At 55.0% G+C, this 22,796-nt stretch overlaps 1 protein-coding gene across 4 annotated transcripts in view; it reads right to left on the bottom strand.

The window, feature by feature from the left end:
- Positions 1-294: 294 nt before the first annotated feature.
- The window catches only part of CNOT12 (CCR4-NOT transcription complex subunit 12), a 29,604-nt gene continuing 7,102 nt past the window's right edge, over positions 295-22,796 (bottom strand). For 3 of the 4 annotated variants that reach the window (XM_090032138.1, XM_090032139.1, XM_090032140.1), the window contains 9 exons: positions 20,211-20,280; positions 16,085-17,716; positions 13,044-14,770; positions 10,644-10,989; positions 7,782-7,929; positions 6,870-7,006; positions 6,036-6,202; positions 1,777-1,851; positions 295-752 (listed from right to left, as the gene is read on the bottom strand). In XM_090032138.1, coding sequence (XP_089888264.1) covers positions 1,791-1,851; positions 6,036-6,202; positions 6,870-7,006; positions 7,782-7,929; positions 10,644-10,989; positions 13,044-14,770; positions 16,085-17,716; positions 20,211-20,280 — 4,288 coding nt within the window. In that variant the 3' untranslated portion in view covers positions 295-752; positions 1,777-1,790. Of the gene's footprint in view, positions 753-1,776; positions 1,852-6,035; positions 6,203-6,869; positions 7,007-7,781; positions 7,930-10,643; positions 10,990-12,756; positions 12,850-13,043; positions 14,771-16,084; positions 17,717-20,210; positions 20,281-22,796 lie in introns of those variants that run through there. The other variant, XM_090032141.1, reaches the window with a different exon arrangement.

The raw sequence follows: 22,796 nt of genomic DNA, 5'->3' as shown, positions 1-22,796 counted from the left end.
CTGCAGCTCAGCTCAGAGACAGAGCACAGGGGGACCCAATACAATTGAACTAGCTACCCAGAAAGGCCTGCCCACCCCACTGACTCAGCCAATGGCCCCAACGGCTTGGCAGGGGGAAGGAAGGAGCAGGCCACAATGGGGAACAAGGAATGGGTCGCCTTACAGCCAGCTTGCCAGAGGGTCCTGCCAGGAGCTGTCCTCTGCTCCCTGATTACATGAAAGATAAAGCAAGCAAAATATGGGAGACACAAAGTTGGGAGACTCCAGGGATGCACCTGAGACCACAGCTGCCCCTTCCATTATCAGAAAGATTTTATTGTCTCATCAAGTGGCACCAACATAATTCATTGCTCTGTTTGTGAAATATGTAATAGGGCAGCAGAGAGGAAGAGAGTGCAAGCTCCAACCCCAGGTCCCACCCTGCCCCAGCTCAGTGGAAAAGCAGGCCAGAGGGGACAGGGCTGGGCCCCTTCACTGATTACAAAAACTTTATAACAAGAAGCTGGTGGTAGGAAAGGGCAGCAAGAGGAAGCGGCCGGCTTGCAGGAGGCAACAAAGGGACCCAGCAGCTCTGAAGTGTGATACAAAGTGCATAGGTGTGCCTGCTCTGCCCCAGCCCTCACTGTGCATCAAAACAGCACATGGATGGCGGGGGAGGGGGGCTGCGAAGGTTGTGCTGTCACATTCCCCTTGCCCACATGAGCCTCTTTGGTGCGCGAGCTGTCCAAGCCCCAACAGCAGACAAAAGACGCCTGGAACACAGAGAAAAGGCAGACATTAGCAAGAGCAGACTGGTGCCATATAGCACCCCATCCATAAATGGAGAGCCTGGCAGGCTGTCCTGTGTGGGGGATAGGCTCCAGGTGGTGGGGGGAGGTTGCCCAGAGCCAGTGCACTCATGGGTGGAAAGTCACGAAGTGTTTGACATGTTAGAACCCCTGCTCCCCCACCCCAGGGCTGCTCCCCAACCAGAACCACCCCCTCCTCAAGAAGCAGCAATTCACGAAGGCAGGAGACAGAAGCCCCACTGCTCCCTGATCATCACCACTGAGCCACCTTAACTCAGCCCCCTGCTGTAGAAAAACAGGCCTTGGCCAATGGAACTGAGAAGAGCTGCCCTCAGCAGGGCAGATCTTATGACACGCAGAGAGCCCCCAGCCAGATCTGCCCCCATTCAGGGAGCCATTCTTCCTTCAGGAGACTTCCCTTGATATTCAGTCTGAATTCCCCGCTCCTGGCAGCACCCATTACAAGAGATCCCAACCATGCCATGACACACAGCCCCCACCAGGTGGTGCCATCATCCCACAAAAGCGTGACTGGAGACACTGCAAGGAAGCAAATGGCGAGCCTGACCCTGCCCATCACAAGAGGCCAAATGCTGGGATTCAGGAAGCAAAGGGTGAGGATCCTACAGGTTCAGCAGGCTGCTCTTCCCAGTGACAGAGGGGAGAAATGCTTGTGAAGCTGATGAGGTAGATCCTGTGTCCCCACCCCTACATACCACATCCCACGCCTAAGGTCAGGACATCAATGTGGCCCAGCACACACAGGTGTGGCTCAGATGTAGGATTTTCCCTGGTCAAGGCTACAGAGGCTTTGTTTCCCATGACCACAAATGTGCTGAGGCAGGGTGCACACATGCACTGCTCACACCCCACACCTTGGTGCCACACAGGCTCAGAGTCCTGGCAGTGCCACTCCAGTCTGTAAGGGGATCACAGGACTCACAAGAACCGGGCCCAGGTCAGGTCAGCCCCTGCCGTGAAAACTCACTTGCATGATCTGTTTCAGGATTTTTTCTTTTTCAGCTTTAGTGCTTGCAGCCATTGGGGCGAGGAGGTTTCAGACCTGCAGGCAAGGAGAAAAGTTACAGCCTGTAGGACAGCCAAACCAGGAAAAGCCAAATCCCCCTTAAAATGCACAGACCTGACCACCGCCAAATCTACATACACCCCAACACCATGTGCACACCTCACTAACTCCTCCCAAACCTACATACATTCCCCTACACCAGGGGTGGGTAAAATACAGCCCATGAGATGAATCTGGCCCGCCAAATGATTGTCCAGCCCGCAGCTGCTCCGCTGAAGGAGACTCATGTCTGACCCACAGCTGCCCTGGCTTTTGGTGCCTCTTGCCCTTCTCCCTTCCTCAAGAGGTAGCCAGCTGCAGCAGCAGAAGCTGCTCCCCTCCCCAACCCAGCCCAGCCCAGCCTGCCCTTTTCCACACACCCCCCCATATACTCCAAGGCAGGGGGAACTAAGCTCCTAGCCAAGCTTCTGCCTGGCAAAGCTGTCTTCATGCAGTTCCAACCCTGCAGCCATTCACAGGCCAGACAGCCTGTCCTGCAGTGAGCATCAAAGCTCAGATAAAGTTCTTCCTGCTGACAGGGGAAGGGCTGCAGGGGGAAGAGGGCGAGAAGCCATGGGTTACTCAGGCCCTGCCATGCTGGGCTGGTGCCTACTAGGGGCACAGATGCCACTAATGCAGTGCCACACTGTGTTCCCACAGGCTGCTTTGGACCATGCCACTTGGGCACTGCTGAAGTGACTCCTGCTAAACCCTGAGTCTCCAGCATGCAGCCAAGTTAGGCAGGAGCCATGCCAGCTGCTCCAGCTTCACCTATGCAACCCATAGTAGCGCACAGGAACACAATGTGGAACTGGCTGGCCTGGCTGCATGCCGGCAACTCAGGGTGGTGCAGAAGGTGCAGTGGGAAGGGGCCTCGGAGCCGGGGGTTATCCAGATGCAGCCAGGCCAATGCTGTGTTGTGTTTCCCGCTTCTCTCTGCATCCCCAGCATGCAACTAGGTTAGGCAGAAGCTGCTCCAGCTGCACCCACGTGGCCCGGGGCAGCACATGGGAACACAGTTCAGCACCAGCCCAGGCTGGCTACATGCCAGGGACACAGGGAGGGGGGGGGAACAAAGGTTATGTTCCCCTAACCTTTGTCCACTCACCTCTCTGCCCTTAGATCTGCGGTGGGCAGTTATTTGGGCTGGAGGGCCGCTTAGGGAATTTAGGTGAGCTGTTGCTAGGGGGAAGAGGGGGGGAGAAAGGAGATAGAGGTAGGGGTGCTGACCCAGCCGCAAAACTCCCTAAGTGGTCCTCCAGCCTGCCCACCCCTATGTGGGTGGACATACAGCTTACCCCTGTTGTACACCCTCACTGACACCTGCCAAATCACACATATCCCAACACTCCAAGTGTGCCCACATCAACAAACATGCCTTCCGTCTCACACATTCATACCCCAACACCTCTATTATGTATGTGCACTGATACTGCCCATGACCCAATGCCCAAAGGTTTGCTCACACCCTCTGACATATCCTGGATTCCCACCCACTCCACCAATGCCTTCTCTAACACCCCAAGTCTACACACACACCCACACCTCCAAGATATACACATTTACGGCTACCTCCCAAGTCCACACACTCTCAGTCACTGACCCCACCCAGATCTATATACAGTCTGTGTCTTCAGCAACCCTACCATGTGACACCTCCCAAGACTACACACCAACATCCTCACCAATACTCCAAGTTTGCACGTACCCACTGACACCCCAATACCTCCCAGCTGTGATTAAGGGAGTTAAGAAGAGGGGCTAGGGTTTCTGGAGCTCCAGAGAGGGAAGATGAGGGGCTAGTGCTGGAAGCAGGGGAAGGAAGCAATCCAAAAGAGCAGCAGAGCCTGGCCACTGTCTGTTTAAGGGCTTAGGACCAGGAATCATGTACAGTGAAGCAAGGCTTCCTGCCAAGCAGGCCAAGCCCTAGGAAAGAGGGCTGGATACCATCTGCCTCCTCCTCCTCCTGTTGCAAGGGAAGTGCTGTTGACCTCGCTCAGCCCACCCAGGAGATGACTGAGCTGCAGAGGGCCCAGCTGCGAAGAAGAGCTGGGGTAAGGCTGCAGCTGGCCTGAGGCAATGAAGCCCAGAGGAGAAGGAGGGATTAGGACTCAGAAGCATTGCTGGTGGGGACAGATTTGTCCAGCAAAAAAACCCCAAAAAACACTTCACTCAAAACACCTCAGGGTCTTCAACGAGTCCAGAGGACGAGGTGGGGCACTTGAGAGCCCACCCCTGCTGCCCCCTCCACAGCTGCTCCATGAAATTAAGGCTTTTGGCCAGTTTCCTGCTGCAGCGAACAGCAAAACTGATGAGAGCATCCATTTCATGAGCAGCTGCAGGGGCCTGAGGAGCTGCCAGTTTGGCAAATTTGGGTGCAGGCCTGATTGAGGCAGAAACCAGATTTCAAGGGAATGAACTTGCCAGCACACTAAATCCATAGTGTTTGGCCACCTTGACTTCTGAGTCGAAAGAGGCCCACTTGTCCAGCACCCATGATCTCAAGGAGAGGGAAACAGCCTGAAGTACCACAGAGGAAGGCAGGGGGCTCTGGATGGAGGGGGCCAGAGTTGTGTTGGGGAAACAGACCCAGTAAATGTGGCCCTCTCCAGACGATTTCACTGACAGTGTTCCAGCCTGGGTTCAAGTCCTTGCAAAGACTGAGGAGAGGAGAGGAGGAGACGGCAGGAATCTGCAGGACCACTCTGAGCCACAAGGAGGTGCCCCTGAAATTACAGCCACTCACACTGACAGACATGCATACATCCTGACAACTCTAAGATGAACATGGTGAAATCAGTGTAACGAAATCATCCACAAAGCTAACTGCACTTTATTGTGCATTAGCAGATGCATGACAAATAGATCCAAGGAAGTGATACTTCTCTATGCAGCACTGGTCAGACTGCAGTTGGAGTACTGCGTCCAGTTTTGGGCGCCATACTTTAAGAAGGATGTGGATTACCTTGAGAGGGTCCAGAGGAGGCCACTCGTATGGTTAAGGGTTTGCAGGCTAAGCCCTATAAGAGAAACTAAGGGAAATGAATCTCTTCAGCCTCCCCAAGAGAAGGCTGAGAGGTGATCTTGTGGCCTACAAATTCATTGGAGAAGCAGGGTGGGGTGGGGGCAGCAAGGAATCGGGGATACCCTGTTCACCAGAGCACCTCTTGGGGTAACAAGGAACAATGGTCACAAACTGATGGACAGCAGATTTAGGCTAGATATCAGGAAAAACTTTACAGTAAGGGTGGTCAGAATCTGGAATGTGCTTCCAAGGAAGGTGCTGCTCTCCCCTACCTTGGGGGTCTTTAAGAGAAGGCTGGATAGGCATCTGGCTGGGGTCATCTGACCCCAGCACTCTTTCCTGCCCAGGCAGGGGGTTGGACTCAACGATCTGTTGAATCCCTTCTGACCCTAGTATCTATGAATCTACGACTCCTCAACACCCCCAGCCAGGCACATACCCAGCAACACCCTTAGGCCTACAAATACTCACCAACACCTGCAGGTGTGAACATATACCAACACTCCAGGTCTACACAGACACTTGCCATCATCCCAGATATACAAACAGCCTCCCAACAGGAACCTCCCCCCAAACCCAGGTCCTTCATGGAAGCCCCCAAACACATGCATGCCTCCCAACCCATCCCCACCATAAAACCCCTTCCCCCACATACAGCTCAACCACCTTCAGCGTAATCTCCCACCCACATACCCCACACACAAATGCACACTCAAGCTTCTGGACAGCTCACAGGACCTTCCCTCCCTACTTCTCCGTTAGAGCAGGGTTTCTCAACCGGTGGGACGTGTCCCACTGGCAGGACGCAAAGGCCCTCTATGTTGGACTCAGGTCACAGTGGTGAAATTGGGAGTCTCACAATGGGACTTCCAGTTTCACTTTTGCGTGCTTCAATCAGCTGTTGGGGGACGCCCCCACAAACCTTCGACTGGCCTCTGGGGGACAACCCCACCCTGCTCATCAACCAGTGGAACCAGGATTTTTTGACCTTACATAGGTGGGATGCAAGGTGCAAAAGATTAAGAACTGCTGCCTTAGAGGACCTCCCCAACACACACCGCCACCTTTCTCCCCTCACAAACCGCCCCCACCCCCACCCACACACCCCAACCTGGCCCTTCATGACTGCCCCCTCCCCACACGCTCCCACGCTCACCCTGAGGATTTCTCTGGCTTGGGGGGTAGTGCAGGGGGCTTCCCAGCCAGGCCAGGGACCTTGCAGGACTTGGAGCGCTGCATGTGGAGCTCCTTGGATGAAGCTGGCTTGCCCTCCCCTGGCTGGGCTCCCTCCTCGGCAGAGCGGTTCCGGCCCCTCAGTTTGGCCTGCGCAGGCAGGAGAGGAAGGGACAAAGAATGAAGTCAGACAGACGCATGGACATCCTGGCTTTCTGTACAACTCCTCTCTTCACCCCTCTGTCAATTGCACATCACCCTCAGACCTACCAGTTACCCAGGACAAACTCCACCCCCAGCCTTTTCTGAGCCCTCCCACCTGCCTGCAAGACTTCCCCAGCAACCTCCTCCATATCAGCTCCTTCACACCAGTTTTCCCCGGCCCCATTCCAGCCTCACTTACACATGAAGGCCTCCCTTTCTGCACCCCCACCCCACAACACTTCTGTGCCAGCCCCTCTTGACACCTCCTTTCTCATACCCCGGCCTCCCCAGCATACTCGCACCAGCCCAGGCATTCCCAGCTTTCCCAACCATAATCCAGTCCAGCAACCTCCTCATCCCAGGACCCACTGTGCCAGTCCCCTCCCCATGACCTCCCCTCCCACGCTTAAGACTCTTGCCAACACCTCCTTTTTCTTCAAGATCTTCTACATTAAATATGCTCCCACTCCACCCCACCCAGCACTCCACATTCAACTCATCTGACATCTCCTTACAGGCCCCTATCACCCACGCAGAGACAGGCTTGCCCTGTACCACATAGTCAGAGGGCTCCCATGTCCTGCTCAGGACCAGGGACCCCAGCTGGTGCTACCTTGATGGCAGATGGATTCAGGCCTGGGAACAGAGACACCTTCGCTCCCTTAGAGGCTGGTGATGGCCGTGCGCGCCTGCTCTTTGGCTCCTCTGCTGCCTCCTCATCTGAGGAGGCCGTACATGCTGTTCTAGGCTCTGAAGGAAAAGCAGAGAGGACAGCATCAGGCTACATGAGTATATGCCACCCCAACAGCAACAAGCCAGTGACAGATTAGGACTACCAAGAAGGAGCACATACTAATGCCACATCCTCACTAACACCACATTGGAACAAACACCAATGCTACATTAACACCAACACCACATAACACACGCCCCACACACAAATGCCATCACTGGAGAACATCATGCAATCACTACCTCACACACATCATGCCATACTGTCAAGCAGATACACTTGCCAATGCCACATCAATACCAGCACACTGGAATGGGGCAATGCCAAACCAATGTTGCTGCCATGTTGAAACGAAGGCCACTGCTGCACTCATGCTTCCATTGTGCAAGAAAGCATGCCAAGGTAACACCACCAGCATAGCAGAAAATATGCCCAGTACACACCAGACACCCTGACCTACTACCACATCAGGCACACAATGTCAATACCACCTCAAGACACACACTCCTCACAGGGCTACCTGCACTGGCACCATACCACACACTCCCTCTACACACAGAGATGCCAATGAGACAACACCATGATGCCACACATGATCACATATCAACATCATGCCATAGAGGAACACATACCACTGCTATCCCAACATCCTCTCCCACAAAAGGATGCATCGTGCTTCCCTGTCAACACTGCATCAGTACCATGTCCCACCAGCAGACTGGAAGCTGTATCAGTATCACACCACAGCCACACCAGGCCCAAGATGCAACCTATCCCTGCTGTTAAGCCCACCTGTGGAGTCCTGGAACATCCAGCTGTCTCCCTCCATTTCTGACAGCCCCAGCGTAGCCCCAGGGCGGATGGCGGGTGCCCGGTGCCCTCGCTTGCGACCCAAGCTGGCTTTGTTTCGGGACACAGTGCTGTCAAGAACTTCTGCATCCTGTACACACCCCACAAAGGGCAGACAAGAATCAGTGAGAGCCATAAGGGGAGGGGAGCCAGGTGTCCAAGGAGAGTGGTCGCTCCTTAAGGAGACAATCCTCCAAGCCCAAAGGGAGGTAATCCCAACACGGATCAAAGGAAGCAGGAGGGCACACAAGCCTCCATGGCTCACCAAAAGCATCCGAGAATGTCTCCTAGCTACAAGGGAGGCGTACACCCAATGGAAAAGAGGGGCCATCACCAGGTATGACTATACTGCAGTTGCTCGGGGATGTAGGGGGGCAGTCAGGAAGGCCAAGGCAGAGATGGAACTGGGACTAGCTTCCCAGATTAAGGACAACAAGAAGCCCTTTTTTAAATACATAGGGGGTAAAAAGAAGGTTCTGAGTAATGTGGGGCCCCTGCAGGACACGTTAGGAAATTTGGTCGTCACACCAGACGACAAAGCAAACATATTTAACGATTTCTTTGCCTTCATTTTCCTAAGCAGGGACTGGAACAGTGACACCCCCGCTGGGGCCCCCTCAAGCCCAAGGGGAGGTACACCTAGGACAAGGGTTAGTGAGGAACTAGTTAGGGAACTTCTGGAGGGACTGGAAGTATTCAAGTCAGCTGGTCCGGACAATCTCCATCCTAGAGTACTGAGGGAATTGGCTGAGGTCATTGCAGGATCCCAGGCAGAGCTGTACAAGCACTCGTGGGGCTCTGGTGTGGTGCCAGAGGACTGGAAGAGAGCCATCGTGGTTCCCATCTTCAAAAAGGGGATGAACGAGAACCCGGGAAACTATAGGCCAGTTAGTCTTACCTCAATCCTGGGTAAGCTTTTTGAGAAAATTATTCTGGCACACATCCATGAGGGGCCAGCAGGGGACTGCATGCTTAGGGGCAACCAACATGGGTTCATTAGTGGCAGGTCCTGTCAGACCAACCTGGTGGCCTTCTATGATCAGATCACCAAATCATTAGATACAGGGGTAGCAGTGGACATAGTCTTCCTGGACTTTCGGAAGGCCTTCAACACTGTCTCTCACCCTGTTCTCATTAAGAAACTGGGGGACTGTGGTGTCAGCACCCACACAGTCAATTGGGTTGCCAACTGGCTGGAGGGCCGCACCCAGAGGGTGGTAGTGGATAGGTTATTTTCGACCTGGAGGAATGTGGCCAGTGGGGTTCTGCAGGGCTCAGTCCTTGGGCCCGCACTGTTCAACATCTTCATCAGTGACTTGGACAAGGGGGTAAATAATAGCACCCTGTTCAAATCTGCTGATGACACTAAGATGTGGGGGGATGTGGGCATGCTAGAAGGGAGGAATAGGCTGCAATCAGACCTACACAGGTTACAGGGGCGGGCGGATGAGAATAGGATGGGATTCAACACTGACAAGTGCAAAGTGATGCACCTGGGGAGGAACAACCAGCACCATACCTACAGGTTGGGGAACTCCATTCTTGTCAGTACAGAGGCGGAAAAGGATCTTGGAGTCATCACTGACTCCAAGATGAACATGGGCCAGCAGTGTGGGAATGCAGTCAGAAAGGCCAACCGTACCTTGTCATGCATCCACAGATGCATCTCGAGCAGGTCCAAAGAGGTGATCCTCCCCTTCTATGCGGCACTAGTCAGGCCGCAGCTGGAGTACTGCATCCAGTTCTGGACACCGCACTTCAGGAGGGATGTGGACAGCATGGAGAGGGTCCAGAGGAGGGCTACTTGCATGATCAGGGGGCAGCAGGGCAGGCCCTATGAGGAGAGGCTACAGGACCTGAACCTGTTCAGCCTCCACAATAGAAGGCTGAGGGGTGATCTAGTGGCCTGTTACAAACTAGTCAGGGGGGAATCAGCAGGCACTGGGGAAGTCTCTGTTCCCCTGAGCACTGCCAGGAGTGACCAGGAATAGCAGTCACAAGCTGGTGGAGGGTAGATTTAGGCTAGATATCAGGAGGCACGACTTCACGGTCAGGGTGGCTAGGATCTGGAACCAACTTCCAAGAGAAGTGGTGCTGGCTCCTACCCTGGGGGTCTTTAAGAGGCTAGATGTACACCTTGCTGGGGTTGTTTGACCCCAGTACTCTTTCTTGCCATGGCAGGGAGTCAGACTACATGATCTGCTCAGGTCCCTTCCAACCCTAGAAACTATGAAACTATAAGGAGGACACCCCACACAAAGATAACACCACACTGACTCAGCCCATTGTCCACAGCCCCAGGGCCGCCTTCTGCTCCCTTTTTGCCCCAAGACACAATCATGAGCCTATGAAGTTCCCCATGCTGCATCAGGACTCAGTCCAGGATATCTCAGATCTTACAATACAATGCAGGTGTCAGGGTGGCATCTGTGAGATCCTGGCAACACCAAGGAATCCCAACCCAGATAGTCACCCCACTGCTGGGAGAATGGGGCCCAGGACCTGAAAGCTCTACTTGGGAGGTCAGGAACCCCTGAGAAGTCCTCACAGCCCCCCTCCTCTGACCACCACACAGTGTCCCCATCAGCAGAGGGTCCTCTCCCTTTGTAAGGGCCATTTAACACACAATGCAGGCCTCCACTCCCTGGGGCCAGCAAAGGCTTCAAGCTTTGCTCACAGGGGGCCAGCCAGAGGGGATGCCAGGGGGACAGTGGTGGGATAAAGCCATCCAGAACCTGTCCAAAGCTCCCCTGTGCAGGGTGGGCTTGGAAGAAGCTTCTGCTGGAAAGCCGGTGTCATGCTTACCTCCAGAAAGGAGAAGTCCTGTGCTGGGAGTGGACCCTGGGACAGCCGACGCCTCTCGGTTGGGCTCCCCCTGGACTCTGGCTGGCTCAGCCTCTTCACTTGCTTTGGTAGGCAGCTCCCATCAGCATCATCAGGCTGGGGGGGCCCTCCATCTCCAGCAGCCTGGGCAGGGCCATCAACCTCCAATGCCTGGTCGTTGGCAGTGTTGCTCAGGCCCTGCTCCTCTCCTATGTGGCTGGTCTGTGGTGAGGCAGGTCTCTCCTGCTGGGCTGCCTGGACAGAGCTGTTGGCCAGTATTTCCTCCAGCAGCAAGCTGGGGCCAGAGAGCCGTGAGCTTACAGGGCCTCTGCATGGGGAGACAAGAGTGAAAGCCTGGCCTGTTCACTGCCGCAGAGGCTCATGCTCCCTTCCCCAACGGCCCTGCACTCTCAATCACAGAATCCTCTCCTTCCCCCTCTTCCTCTGCCCTCCACAGACCCGCATTCCCATAATCCCATAACTTTCTTCTCCCAGGCTCCTTTGCTCTCTTCCCAGACCCTCAGCTGCTGAAGTGCTGTCAGAAGCCCAGGACTGAATGCCCCATATCAAGCCTCATGACATGCATTACAGCAGTGTCATTATCCACCTAGGGAAACTGAGGTACAGCATGGGAAAGTGACTTGGCAAAGCTTGTAGTGACCTGATGAAGAATGACTGGCATTTGAAAGCTTGTCAATCTCTTTCCCAACCATGCAGTTGGCTCAATAAAAGATACTGCTCACAGAAGTCCTTGTCTTGGCCAAGCTTAGGCATCCTGAGCCTGAAATAAAACTTTCTAGGGAGGCAGGAATACTTGCTGGGAAGCAGCACTACCATGAAGTGGGTGTAAAACCCATGTAGAAGCTGTTCCCAGGGAACATAGGTTTTATACCCTTTAGGTTATACACAGCCCATACTGGGAGCCAAGCCAGCTACAGGGACAGACTTAGAAATCCAGCCAGCCTGGAGGAGCCCCCTGACAGCTGTGGGGCAGGGCTCACTTGGGCTGGCAAAAGGACCACATGCCATGAAAAAGCCCAAAGTCTGGCTTACTCGGGCAAGTAACCCCTCCAATTCCAGCAGGCTCTTCACAGGGGTTGTCATGCTGGTGGGAACATTAGCCAGCAGGGGGAACAACAAACGCTAGGGAGAGAACAGGAAATGGGGAAGCTTGCATTCTCCCAGCAGTGGATGGGACAGCAGCCCACTGCCCTTTGCTGTGGGCATGGAGCCAGGATGCTATGCTTTGGCTGTCAGCTCTCCAGGACCTGGTCTTCCCTATGGAGAGGGCACCGCCAAGGCAACGCAACAAGAGCCATACAAAGCCATACTAGCTAGTCATGCCTACAAAGGAAGCATGCTCAGGGCCCCACCCAGCCCCAGGCTTCCAGCCAGCTCCCATGATTACCAAAAGTCAGACTGCTACTCCCAAGCCCATGATGTCACCCCTCAGTGACTCCAGCCAAACTTTCATGCACTAGAATTTCAGCTCCTGACTGGGAGGGGCAAGTCTCCTTCTACATGCTGGGGGCTAGCAGGAAAATGCAGGGCTGTCCTCAGGTCCCCAGTGGAGGAAGGAGGAAGCCCTACTTGACAGCCAGTGCGCCCTGCCCCGAGGGCCTCAGCAGGTCACTCAGAGGAAATCAGGATATTTCGGCATGAAGCCAGCAACAGTCCTCAGCGAGAGTGGAAGAAGGCACAGCAAGAAGTCATCAGGGAGCGAGGAAGATAGACAGCTAAGGCCCAGGGCTAACACAGCAGACATTTTTCAACACTGTATCTAGATATTCCCCAAGGGCTGGGGGAAAAAGGTGCAAGCAGGGAATTAGAGGCAGTGCCAAGGGAAAGGGCCCAAAGCAGCAAGATCAAATTGCTTTAGTCCAGCCCACCTGTCCTCTTCTGGACCTGGACATGTGAAAAGGTACAGGGTGGGGGAAGTAAGTGGAAAGGCCAGATCCTGCTGTCAATGGCAAGTTAGGCCACCTCAACCAACACACCTCAGTCTGGAGGGATGCCCACTAAAGCCAAGCAGACTGCAGAAGAGGAAAAAGGGGTCCTGGAGGATACTGCACAGCAGACAGCCTGACCCCATTACCATGACTGAGTCAGCACAAGATGGTCCTCCATGTCCGCAGCAGAAGGCCCAGGGAAGAATTTCCCCACAGATGCCTCGCAGCAGCAGCACTCCCTGCCATAAGATGCATGCTTAGCCAAACAGCTTCTAAGCCATACCGATGTCCCCTCCATGGGTTTCCTAAACTAGAGCAAGAGCTCTAAGCGTCAACAGGCTCCACTGAAAAGAGCTACTATTGGAGCCAGGACACCAATCAGGGTGTTCATCCCTCTTACGCCCCACCCTCATGTGCCCAGCATAGCCCTTACCCATCCTCCGAGTCTCCACCATCTTCTATGCTCGGCTCCTCAATGTGCAGGCTGAGGTCAGGGCTTTGTTCCATGACATCGCTCCCACTGTCACCAGCCTCATCTGTTCGTTCCACTCCAGCCTCACTGGTCTTGTCCAGGCCCTTGGCCTGTGAGCTGCTGAAAGTAACTGTGTTCCCTATGCCAAACATAGGGCTCAAGTCCTGGGCCCAATCCAGCTGCTCCTCTCTGTACATATCAAAGCCTCCAGGCCTCTGGCCATCAGAGGGATTCTGGCTGCTCATGCCAAGGTCCTGGACCCAGTCTGTCCGTCCCACTTCACCCCCTGTGCAGTCATCAGAACACACAGCTCCCCAGCCGCTAGAAATATCCAGGCGTCTGAGGCCAAGATCCTGGGCCCAGTCAGACTGGCCTGTTCCAGCCTCTTGGGGCATCGCTGGGCCTGCGATCCCTTCTTCACCAACCCAGTCAGACTGGTTCTCTCTGAGCTCTGCTGGACCAACAGTCCCAGCTGAACTGGATGGATTCAAAGTGCTTAAACCAATGCTGCTGTCCCTGTCCGTTCCTATGATGCCAAACTGGTTCTGGTGCTCAGCCCCTCCAACACTGAATTCAACAGCCCAGTCTCTGCTACTGGTAGCAGACTTGTTCTCCTGGAGATTAGAGCCACTCCAGCCAGATTTCTCAGCACTGGGCTCTCGACCCAGGCAATGAGAATCCCCAATGCTAGACTGGTCTTTGCTTCCACTGCAAAAGGCACTCTCCTGGTCTGTACAGCTAATGCCATATTCGCTGGCCCAATCCTGATTCCCAGTACAAAACTCCCTCTCCTTTCGTTCAGTGTTGCCCACACCGTAGTCACCATTCCAACCAGACTTCCCAACACCAAAGTCCTTGTCCTGCTGGCTGGTGTCACCCACACCATACTCACTAGTCCAACTTGGCTTGCTGGGACTGAACTCCTTGTCCTGCTGGCTGCTGCTACCCACTCCATACTCACTAGTCCAGCTTGGCTTGCTGGGACTGAACTCCTTGTCCAGCTGGCTGGCATCACTCACACTGTACTCACTGGTCCATGCTGGTTTGCTGGGACTGAACTCCTTGTCCTGCTGGCTGGTGTCACCCATGGCATACTCACTGGTCCAGCCTGACTTCCCAACATCAAAGTCCTTGTCCTGCTGGCCAATATCACGCATACCATACTCACTGGTCCAACTTGGCTTACCAGAACTGAACTCCTCATCTTGCTGGTTACCACTTGCAATACCATAGCTGCTGGTCCAGTCTGGCTTCCCGGTGCCAAATTCCATACCCTGGCTGTCAGTGCTGCCAATGCTGTACTGGCTGGTCCAGTCTGGCTTGGAAGTGCTCAAGTCTCCATCCTGATGCTGGCCATCCCCAAGGCCATAAGTGTCAGGCCAGTCTCTGTGCCCAGTGCTGGAATCCCCCATTACCTCTGTCCCTTTGTACTCACTGGCCCACTCTTTCCCGTTGACACCAAACACCCCATCCTGCCGATCAGCTTCACTAATGCTGTATGCACTGGCCCAGTCACGTTTACTGGTGCCAAAAGCCCGGTCCTGTTCGGTCTCGCTTGCTCCATACCCACTGGGCCAGTCTCTCTTCCCAGAGCCAGACTCCCCGGCCCAGTCAAAGTCACTGACCTGGCGGGCCTCTCCAATGCCAAACTCACTGTGCAGGTCCTTCCGCGACCAGCCAAGGAGACCCTGTGCAGAAAGGGAGGGAGACAGGTGATTTAGAGGAAAAGGGAATTTGGGACAAGGATGAATGTGGAGACCCAGCTGGGACAGTCCTGTCCCTTCCACCCCAAAGCAGCCTTGCTACGGGACAGGAAGGAAGAGGACCCGCCTTGGGTTTGTGGCACCCCCTTGAGCTTGAAGCACTCCATCTTAAGTACTTTCCCAGCTGGAGCTGCAGCACTGGGGTTCCAGGTTAACCTATGGACAGGAGAGTGAAGAGGCCCCCTCCTGACCCCCAGCATCACCTGTTCCCCACCCTCCTGGATGGGAAGGCATCCTGTTTCTGAGTGTAACCTCCACCAGGCTATTCTGGAGGTCTCTAGTTCAGCAGCTCCTGTGGCACATCCCCAGCCTCTTCACCTCTTGCAAGCCCTCCTGCTCATCACCATAAAACCTGGAGGAATAGGGCATGCCAGCAGGGCAGCAGCAGAGATCATCAGGATCCCTTGCCTACCCCCCTGCAGCAGGACCCCAAGCCTGACTGCCAGGGGGCCAGAAGGTGCGCTCTTTCTGCGTACTCACAGGTGCCACGCCCATCCAGGGAGCATTCAACTGCTCTGAGTGTCGAACACGCCCGGCCTCATCCCGCAGCTCCAAGTTAGCCAAGAGCCTCTGCAGGATTGATGTCCTACCACCATCCCTGTCCATTGCTGTGCCAAACTGGGGGCTCCCGTATGCCCCAGAAGGGAAAGCCAGGAGAGGTGGTGGGAGAGCGTGCAGCAAGCTGTGCTGCACTTACCTTCTGTGCTTCACCCCACCCCCATTCCCCCGGCACGTTCCTGCTCTGCCTCCACACAACCTGTCCAACCACTCTGCACACTCACTCACTCAGGGCTTGGCTGCCCAGAACCGAGCCTGGCTCATTCAGCATGGCACACCCACCCACTGCCATCAGGCAGGGATTAACCCGTTCCAGCACTTCTGCATGTGTGGACTGAAAGGGGAGCCTCAAATCCATCCCCATGCCCTCTACCACAGAAGAGTGCTGCCTACTGGTGCTGGAGAAGCGACCTCTAGAAAAACTTCCCCTTGACCCCAGTACACCTGGAGAAAGTTACCTCCGACTGGTGCCAGGGCAACTTCCCTCCCCACCCCCTCCAACCTTTGAAGTGCTGGGGAGGAAGCACCCTTCTGACTCTACAGAAGCTTCTCCTACATGGAGGAGCACCCTCTCACCAAGCACCAGAGACATACTCACCCCCCACACACCCAAGGGAATGCCCTGCTCAACTCCCCTGCTCCTGCCCCTCACTCAACAGGCAGCCACTGCCACTGCTTTACCTCAGACCCCTCAGAGTCTCCAGGTGTGGGCACCACCTTCCTCTTAGTGTCATCAGCACTGGGCGGGGGTGATGCCAGCAGCTCCTCCAGCCAGCAAGGATCAGAGTGGGACTCAGAACCCCCCAGCGCGTCGGCATCTCCCTCTCCTGGCTCCGGTTTTGCACCCTCCATGCTCTCAAGGGCAGGCCCTGTTTGGGCTAGGCCCAGCGTTGAGTCATCCTCCCAGGAGAAGGCAGCCTTGTCCAGGTGAGCAGTATCAGAGAAGAGGACACAGGGCTGTGTAGAGGGCTCAGCCTGCTCTAGAGCTTGGAGTGGCTCTGTCAGATGAAGAGCAGAATGGACCGGCAGTGTATCTTGCTCCTCCTGAAGAGTGCCCCCCTCTGCCCCAGGGCCCTTCATCTCAGCCACAGCTAGCTCCTTTTGTCCTGTGGGGCATCCAGGACTCAGGGCCTCTGCCTCCCCTGCTTTCCCAGATAACATTTCCCTGCTCCCAGACTCCTCTGTCTTGATCTCTCCCACCTCACTAGGGGCCTCTGTGCTCCCAGAACATCCACCAGCATCAAGCTGATCTCCTCTCCCACTCCCCAGTTCAGTGCTGGGGTCTCCTTGCTTCAATTCTTCTGCTCCCATGCCAGACCTTTCAGGGCTTGGGGCTGTACCGGGATGGACCAAACCTTCCCCATCCAACTCCCCTCCCTCAGAGATGCTGGAGTCACTGGCCTCTTTGATGGGGGACCTGGGAGATGACTCCATTTTCCTCACCCCCCACTCAGGAGCCTGGGTGGGGAAGGCCCACTCAAACGACTGTGACAGGCTCCAGTTTGACTCGCCTCCCAAGGACTTCTCTGAGGGAGGGCCCCTTCCCTGGGACAAGGCAGCCAATGAGCCTCCCAGCTCTTCCATGCCCAGCCCCTTGGCAGACGGCTGCACTATCCCTTCCGAGGAGCGCCGGAGCCCCAGCTGCAGGGGCTGGACCCTCCTCTCATCATCAGGCAGGGACAACTCCACAGGGCCTGTGTATGGCCTGGTGTCCCCAGAGAGTGAAGGGGAGCTGCGTTCAGGACATGGCAAGCTATTAGGGGACCCTGGGGACTGAGTGGATGCCTCTGGGGATCCTGGGGACTGGGAGACTCTGGGGAGCTCCTGAGCTAGACTGGAAGTGGTTAGAGTTTGGGAAGGAGCTTCAGGGGACCCTGGAGAGGAGGTGACCTTGGGAAGGAGTTCAAAGGAGGTGTCAGGGGTTCCTGGTGCTGGGGGACTGTTGCTGCCTGGAGATGTCTCACCAGGACCCTCAGATGACCCTAGTAAATGGGATACCCCAGGACAGGTCTCAGCTGCAGCATTAGGGGCACCTGGGGTCTGGGCAAGACTAACAGAGACCTTCACCTGAAGCTCAGAAGGGGTGCCAAGGGACCCAGGAGTGACACTGGCAGGGATGCCAGGCACACCTGGGGCTGGGAATTTAGCAGGGACATCGGGGAAGCCCAGTGCTTGGGCCAGGAGTTCATGAGAGATATAGGGGGGCCCTGGGGCCTGAGAGAGGTTGGTAGAAACACTAGGAGAACCAGGGGCTGTTTGGTCAGGAAGCTCAACAGCAGCAGCAGGGACTGAGCAGATCTGCAGAAGGGAGACCTGTGGGAAAAGCAAGAAATTGGGTATAATAAACAATAACCTGTACCGGGCCAGGCCTCAGCACCCCCATACGAGTGATCCCCAACCTCCAAGGACAGCTCTAACACCCACCACACCTTCTGAACCCCAAGCCAGCCCAACCACCACCTTACAGACCCATTTCCCCTATCTCCTGGTACAGCTCCAGCTAACCCCTATTACCCACTCCTGTCAAGCTTTGCCCCTCACCCCACCTGTGCAGGACCTTGATCAGTCTGTTAGAACCCAACAGCACGGGCAAGAGATGCCCCTGCTGCCCCCACCCCTTCTCTGCAGGGAGTGTCTCAATGTGAAATAAAAGGGCCACAAAGAAATTCCCTATGTGACTCAGCCCTAACAGTTACTAACTTCCCTTGGGGCTGCCACTCCCCATCTCTACTCCTCTCTCCCCCTGCATCTCCAGGATCCCTGCAGCCATGATCATGCCTCATTGCCCACACCCCTCACTCAGCCTTGTTTGCAGGTTCCCACCCAGGCCTAGCCACTGCCTGCACCTTAACTCCCTTTCCAGAAGGGCCCCCAACATCCTCTGATCTAGCAGGGAGGAAACAACAGGCAGAAACAGGAGGAAGAGGAAGAAGAGAAAGTAAGCAAGAGAAAGCTATTCTTGTGGCAGCAGAGTGGACACACTGGCCTACAGGGCTCCTGCTCCCCCATTCCGTCAGACAGGCCAAAATGGCAACCCCAAGGGAGGCTGGGGAATCAGTTGCATGTCACCAGGGATCCGGGTTTTCAGTTTCCCATAGGAAAACAGAGCAAAATGCGGATTTTCCCTCGTACTGAAGGAAAATGCAGATTTCTCATTTTAACAGAGAAACCTGTGGATTTAGCAAAGAGCTCTCTGCAAGCTGGCAGTGTTCCAGCCTGCAAGGGGCTGGGGGGAGCAGACATGTGCATGTATATGCACATGACCCCAGGCAGCCTGGAGAGCAGCTCCTTGCAGATAAGGGTAGTGAGGGAGAGAGGTGGGCAGGGCTGAGAATGCTGCCCAGCTGGGCAGTGTGTGGGGCTTGGGGCTGGGAGTGACTCGTCCAGGGGGCTGGGTGTGAGGCTGGCTCCTTCCACTGCGCACACTCCTGTGGGGGCAGGGAAGACCCATGCCCCCCAGATCTGTGCATGGGGGTGGAGGGAGATGGGCATGGGCTGCCCACTGCAGACTCGGGCTCCCAATCTGCTGCCCTCCCCCAGAGCCTCTTCAGCCCGGTGGGTGCAGCCTGGCACTGAAAGGCACAGCAGGACCGAGCACGGAAGGTGCTTGCCACTGCAAGTTCTGCATTGCCCTGGAGACGCATCCCCTGCATGCGCGGCAGCAGTGAGAGGCACAACCCTGCACCACCGCCCCCGCTGCTGCCACACATTCAGGGAATGCTTTGCCAGGGCAACACGGAGCTCACAGCAGCAAGCAGCTTCCCCGCATGGCCCTACTTTGCCCTGCAGTGCTGGGTTGTACCTGCCAGGCTGCGGAGGCCCCAGGGGAGGACAGGAGCCCAAGCCTGCGCTCGCCCCCACACACAAATCCTGGCGGCACTGATCCCCACTGCTCCCCCAAGAGTATGCACAGTGGTGGGGAGCTGGCCGCACCCCACCCAAGCCTGCAGCAGACAGGCAGCAGTGGGGGAAAGCCAGGCTCTGCTCCACTGCAGCAGCTGCCACCTTCTGCTGGGAGGATAGGGCTGCAGACCCAGGTCCATGGACCCTGTAGCTCTGACAGCTGGAGACCCACTCCAGCAGGGCAGGGGGGAAGGGAGGGGCAAGGAGAGGCCTTTCATTTTAATCACAGATTTTGGGGGGGTTATCAGAGAATTTGCGATTTTTTGTCAAGGAAAACCAGGACCCCTGCCCATCACCAAATGTAAGAGGAAGGGAGTTAATAGTTAATTTCTTGCTGGTTCTTATCTCCTTGGCAGAGAGGAGGGTGAGAAGAGGGGCTTTCCCATCCTGTCCTGCCCCACCCTCAGTGCCAAGGGGGTTTGGCAGTGGGCCCAGAGGGACGCACCCTCACATGCATACCTGTTGGGTCACTGAGCACAATGCAGTGAGTCACTGCTGCTCACTGTTCAGAGCCGGCTGAGATGATAATGCTGAGATCCCAGCATTGGACAGGGCTGAGAGAGCCAAGGGCACTGGGCCCAGCCTACACACTTCTTCCAAGAGACCCTGGCTTGTGCACTGGCCTGCTCTCCTGCTTCCTTCCCATCACTACAGCAATGAAGCCTGAGTGGGACTGAGATCCTCACAGACCTATACAGGACATCTGAGCTCCCAATATCCCACCAGTCCTAGAGTGGGGGCAAAAGGAAGAGATGCAGGAGCCAGTTCCCTACTGCCTGGCAGAGAAAGAAGAAAAGAGAAACGCACCCCAGAGGGAGGGAGCCCAGGAGGAGACAGGAGAGCACTGAAGGAGAGAGCCCAGTAGAGCAGATGCCGCGCTGTGGGGGCCAAGTTGAGAACTCACACCAGGGGTGGACAGCAGCCTTCTGTGTCCCGATGGATCTCCGTCACAGCTGGTGCTGGCTGGGGAGGCTCTGAGGAAAGAAAAGTGAAGTATGGGGGTTACTATCTGAAGCAGGCAGCCAGGACCCCTCCTGCTCAGGCCCCTGAGAGCTCTGAACTGGCTGGAGAGAGAAGGAGGCATGACTCTCTGGGGATCTCTTTCCAAGCTAAGAAGTCAAGAGTCTCTTCTAGGCCCTGCTACACATTTCCTTTGGGTGTGAGCTACACTGTGTGGAGCTAGAACCACACTCCACACCAGCTCCCTGCCCAGCCTCTCATCCCAGCTTTCCCCCACCCGTCCTCTCTTTCCCTCTCCAGTCTCACCAGGATCCACCTCTGGCCTACCTTTTTCTCCATTCCATGGACCTTCACACCTACCTTCCAGGCCAAACCTCTCCTGTACCAAATTCAGCTGCTGCCTATGGCTGACTTTCCACATGTCTTCTCACTCCAGTATAGGACCTTCCCTGTCCCAAACCTTTTCCCATGCCCAAACCCAGTCTCACCTTCCCTCACTGCATCCCCCAAGCCCCTGCCTCTCCAAAGAGGTAGGACAAGGCTGGGGACCAACTGGTTAAGCAGCAGCTCTGCAGAAAAGGACATGGGGGTTACAGTGGAGAATAAGCAGAATATGAGCCAACAGTGTGCCCTTGTTGCGAAGAAGACTAACGGCATACTGGGTGGAATTAGTAGGAGTGCTGCCAGCAGACTGAGGATGAGATTATTCTCCTCTATTCTGCATTAGTGAGGCCACAGCACAAGTACTGTGTCCAATTTTGGGCTCCCCACTACAGATAGGATGTAGACAAATTGGAGAGAGTAGAGTAGAGGGGAACAAAAACGGCTAGTCGGCTGGGGCACATGACTTCTGAGGAAAGGCTGAGGGAACTGGGCTTATTTAGTCTAGAGAGAAGATGACTGAGGGGGGATTTAATAACAGCCTTCAACCACCTGAAGGGTGGTTCCAAAAAGGATGGAGCTAGACTGTTCTCAGTAGTGGCAGATGACAGAACAAGGAGCTAGGCATCAAGTTGCAGCAAGGGAAGTTTAGATTAGATGTTAGGAAAAACTTCAGCATGAGGAGGGTACTAAGCTACTGGAATGCATTACCCAGAAAAGTTGTGAAATCTCCATCCTTGGAGGTTTTTAAGACCTAGGTAAACAAAGCTTTGGCTGGGATAATATAGTTGGAGATGGCCCTGCTTTGAGCAGAGGGTTGGACTAGATGGCCCCCCTGGGAACCTCCTTCCAACCCAAATTTTCTGATTCTATAAAAACCCACACCTGCACAGCACAGGACCCAGGCTTTCAGGGACAGAACCCAGCACAGACGTACAGAGCAGATTTAAGTGACAAAGTTTTGCTAATGTAGCACTGCCAATTAAGAACATGAAAAAGCCATCCTTCCCCAACTGACAGCACTCTGCCAGAAATCTTCCTCCACTATGTAGACACAACGTAAACCAGGGGGAAAAGTCTTTCTGTTAAGACAGCTGGTCATTCCAGGTGGCGGCTCTACTAATCCAGCAGGAGAACCTGCCTGCTGAGTTATGTTGTGCCTACTAGGAGTGCAGTGCTCCCCTTAGGAAGCCCTGGTCCCACTACAAAAATGTAATAGCAGAACCTCCACACAGGCCGTCCTTCCATAGCAACAGGACCCCCTTCCTGCTAGAATTATGCCACTTCTGCTTAGCAAGAAAGGCTTCTGCTGGCAACAAGTATGGGTATATGCTCCCACACCTTCTATTAGATGCTGCAGCCCCTCCATCAACTGTTGCCTGTCTCACTGGGGCTGCAACAGGCTAGCAGAAACAAGATGCAGCACTGGTGGCTTGGGAGTGACAGCTGCCAGCAGAGGCCAGCGAAGGTGGATAAAGCCAAAGTGGCTCACTTGGGTTCAGCTAAGCAACCTTCCTGGCAACTCCAGATGAAGCAAAGTCTTGTCCACTGATTAAGTCACCAAGCAGGTGACTCCTTGGTAACAGAAGCTGAATCTGTAGTTGGCCTCAGAGATACTTTAAGGCAAAGCACTCCCTGGGCCAACCATGCAACATGACTCTGCTCTAACAGAGCCGCCCAATGTGAGATTTGGTACAAAAGACCCTTGTGGATGTTCCCAGCTGAGTTTAAAGCTAACTTACTTGCGGGTGTGGTTTCCCCAGTAGATCTGGGATTGGATTTTTTTCCCCCCACCATTCTAGCTAGAGTGCCTGAGCCTCTGACCCAAGCATCAGAGCACTTCTAAATTTGCTTGTGCCAGGACAGCTGGTTCCTGTACAAAAGGGAACTTTTCCTGTGGGCAGCAGAAATAAAGCTGTCATGGGGAATGCTACATGCATCCTGGCTAGCGTATTCAACACCCTGCTTGACACCGTAAGCCAATCTCAGAGGAATCCAGAGAGGGCTAACATATGGGGCACAGATGAACCCATGCTGGCTACTGCAGGGCTTCTGCCCCTCCTGTGCAGCTGCAGATGCCAGCCAATGAGTGCTGTTTTACTCAGGGTATAAACAGGAGACTATAATCCCCTTGCTTGAGTTCTGTCTG

The sequence above is a fragment of the Crocodylus siamensis genome, chromosome 2 (assembly GCF_052110815.1).
Source record: "Crocodylus siamensis isolate JL-2025a chromosome 2, ASM5211081v1, whole genome shotgun sequence".
In the NCBI taxonomy this organism is placed as follows: Eukaryota; Metazoa; Chordata; order Crocodylia; family Crocodylidae; genus Crocodylus; species Crocodylus siamensis.
This window is presented reverse-complemented; position numbering and strand designations above follow the sequence as displayed.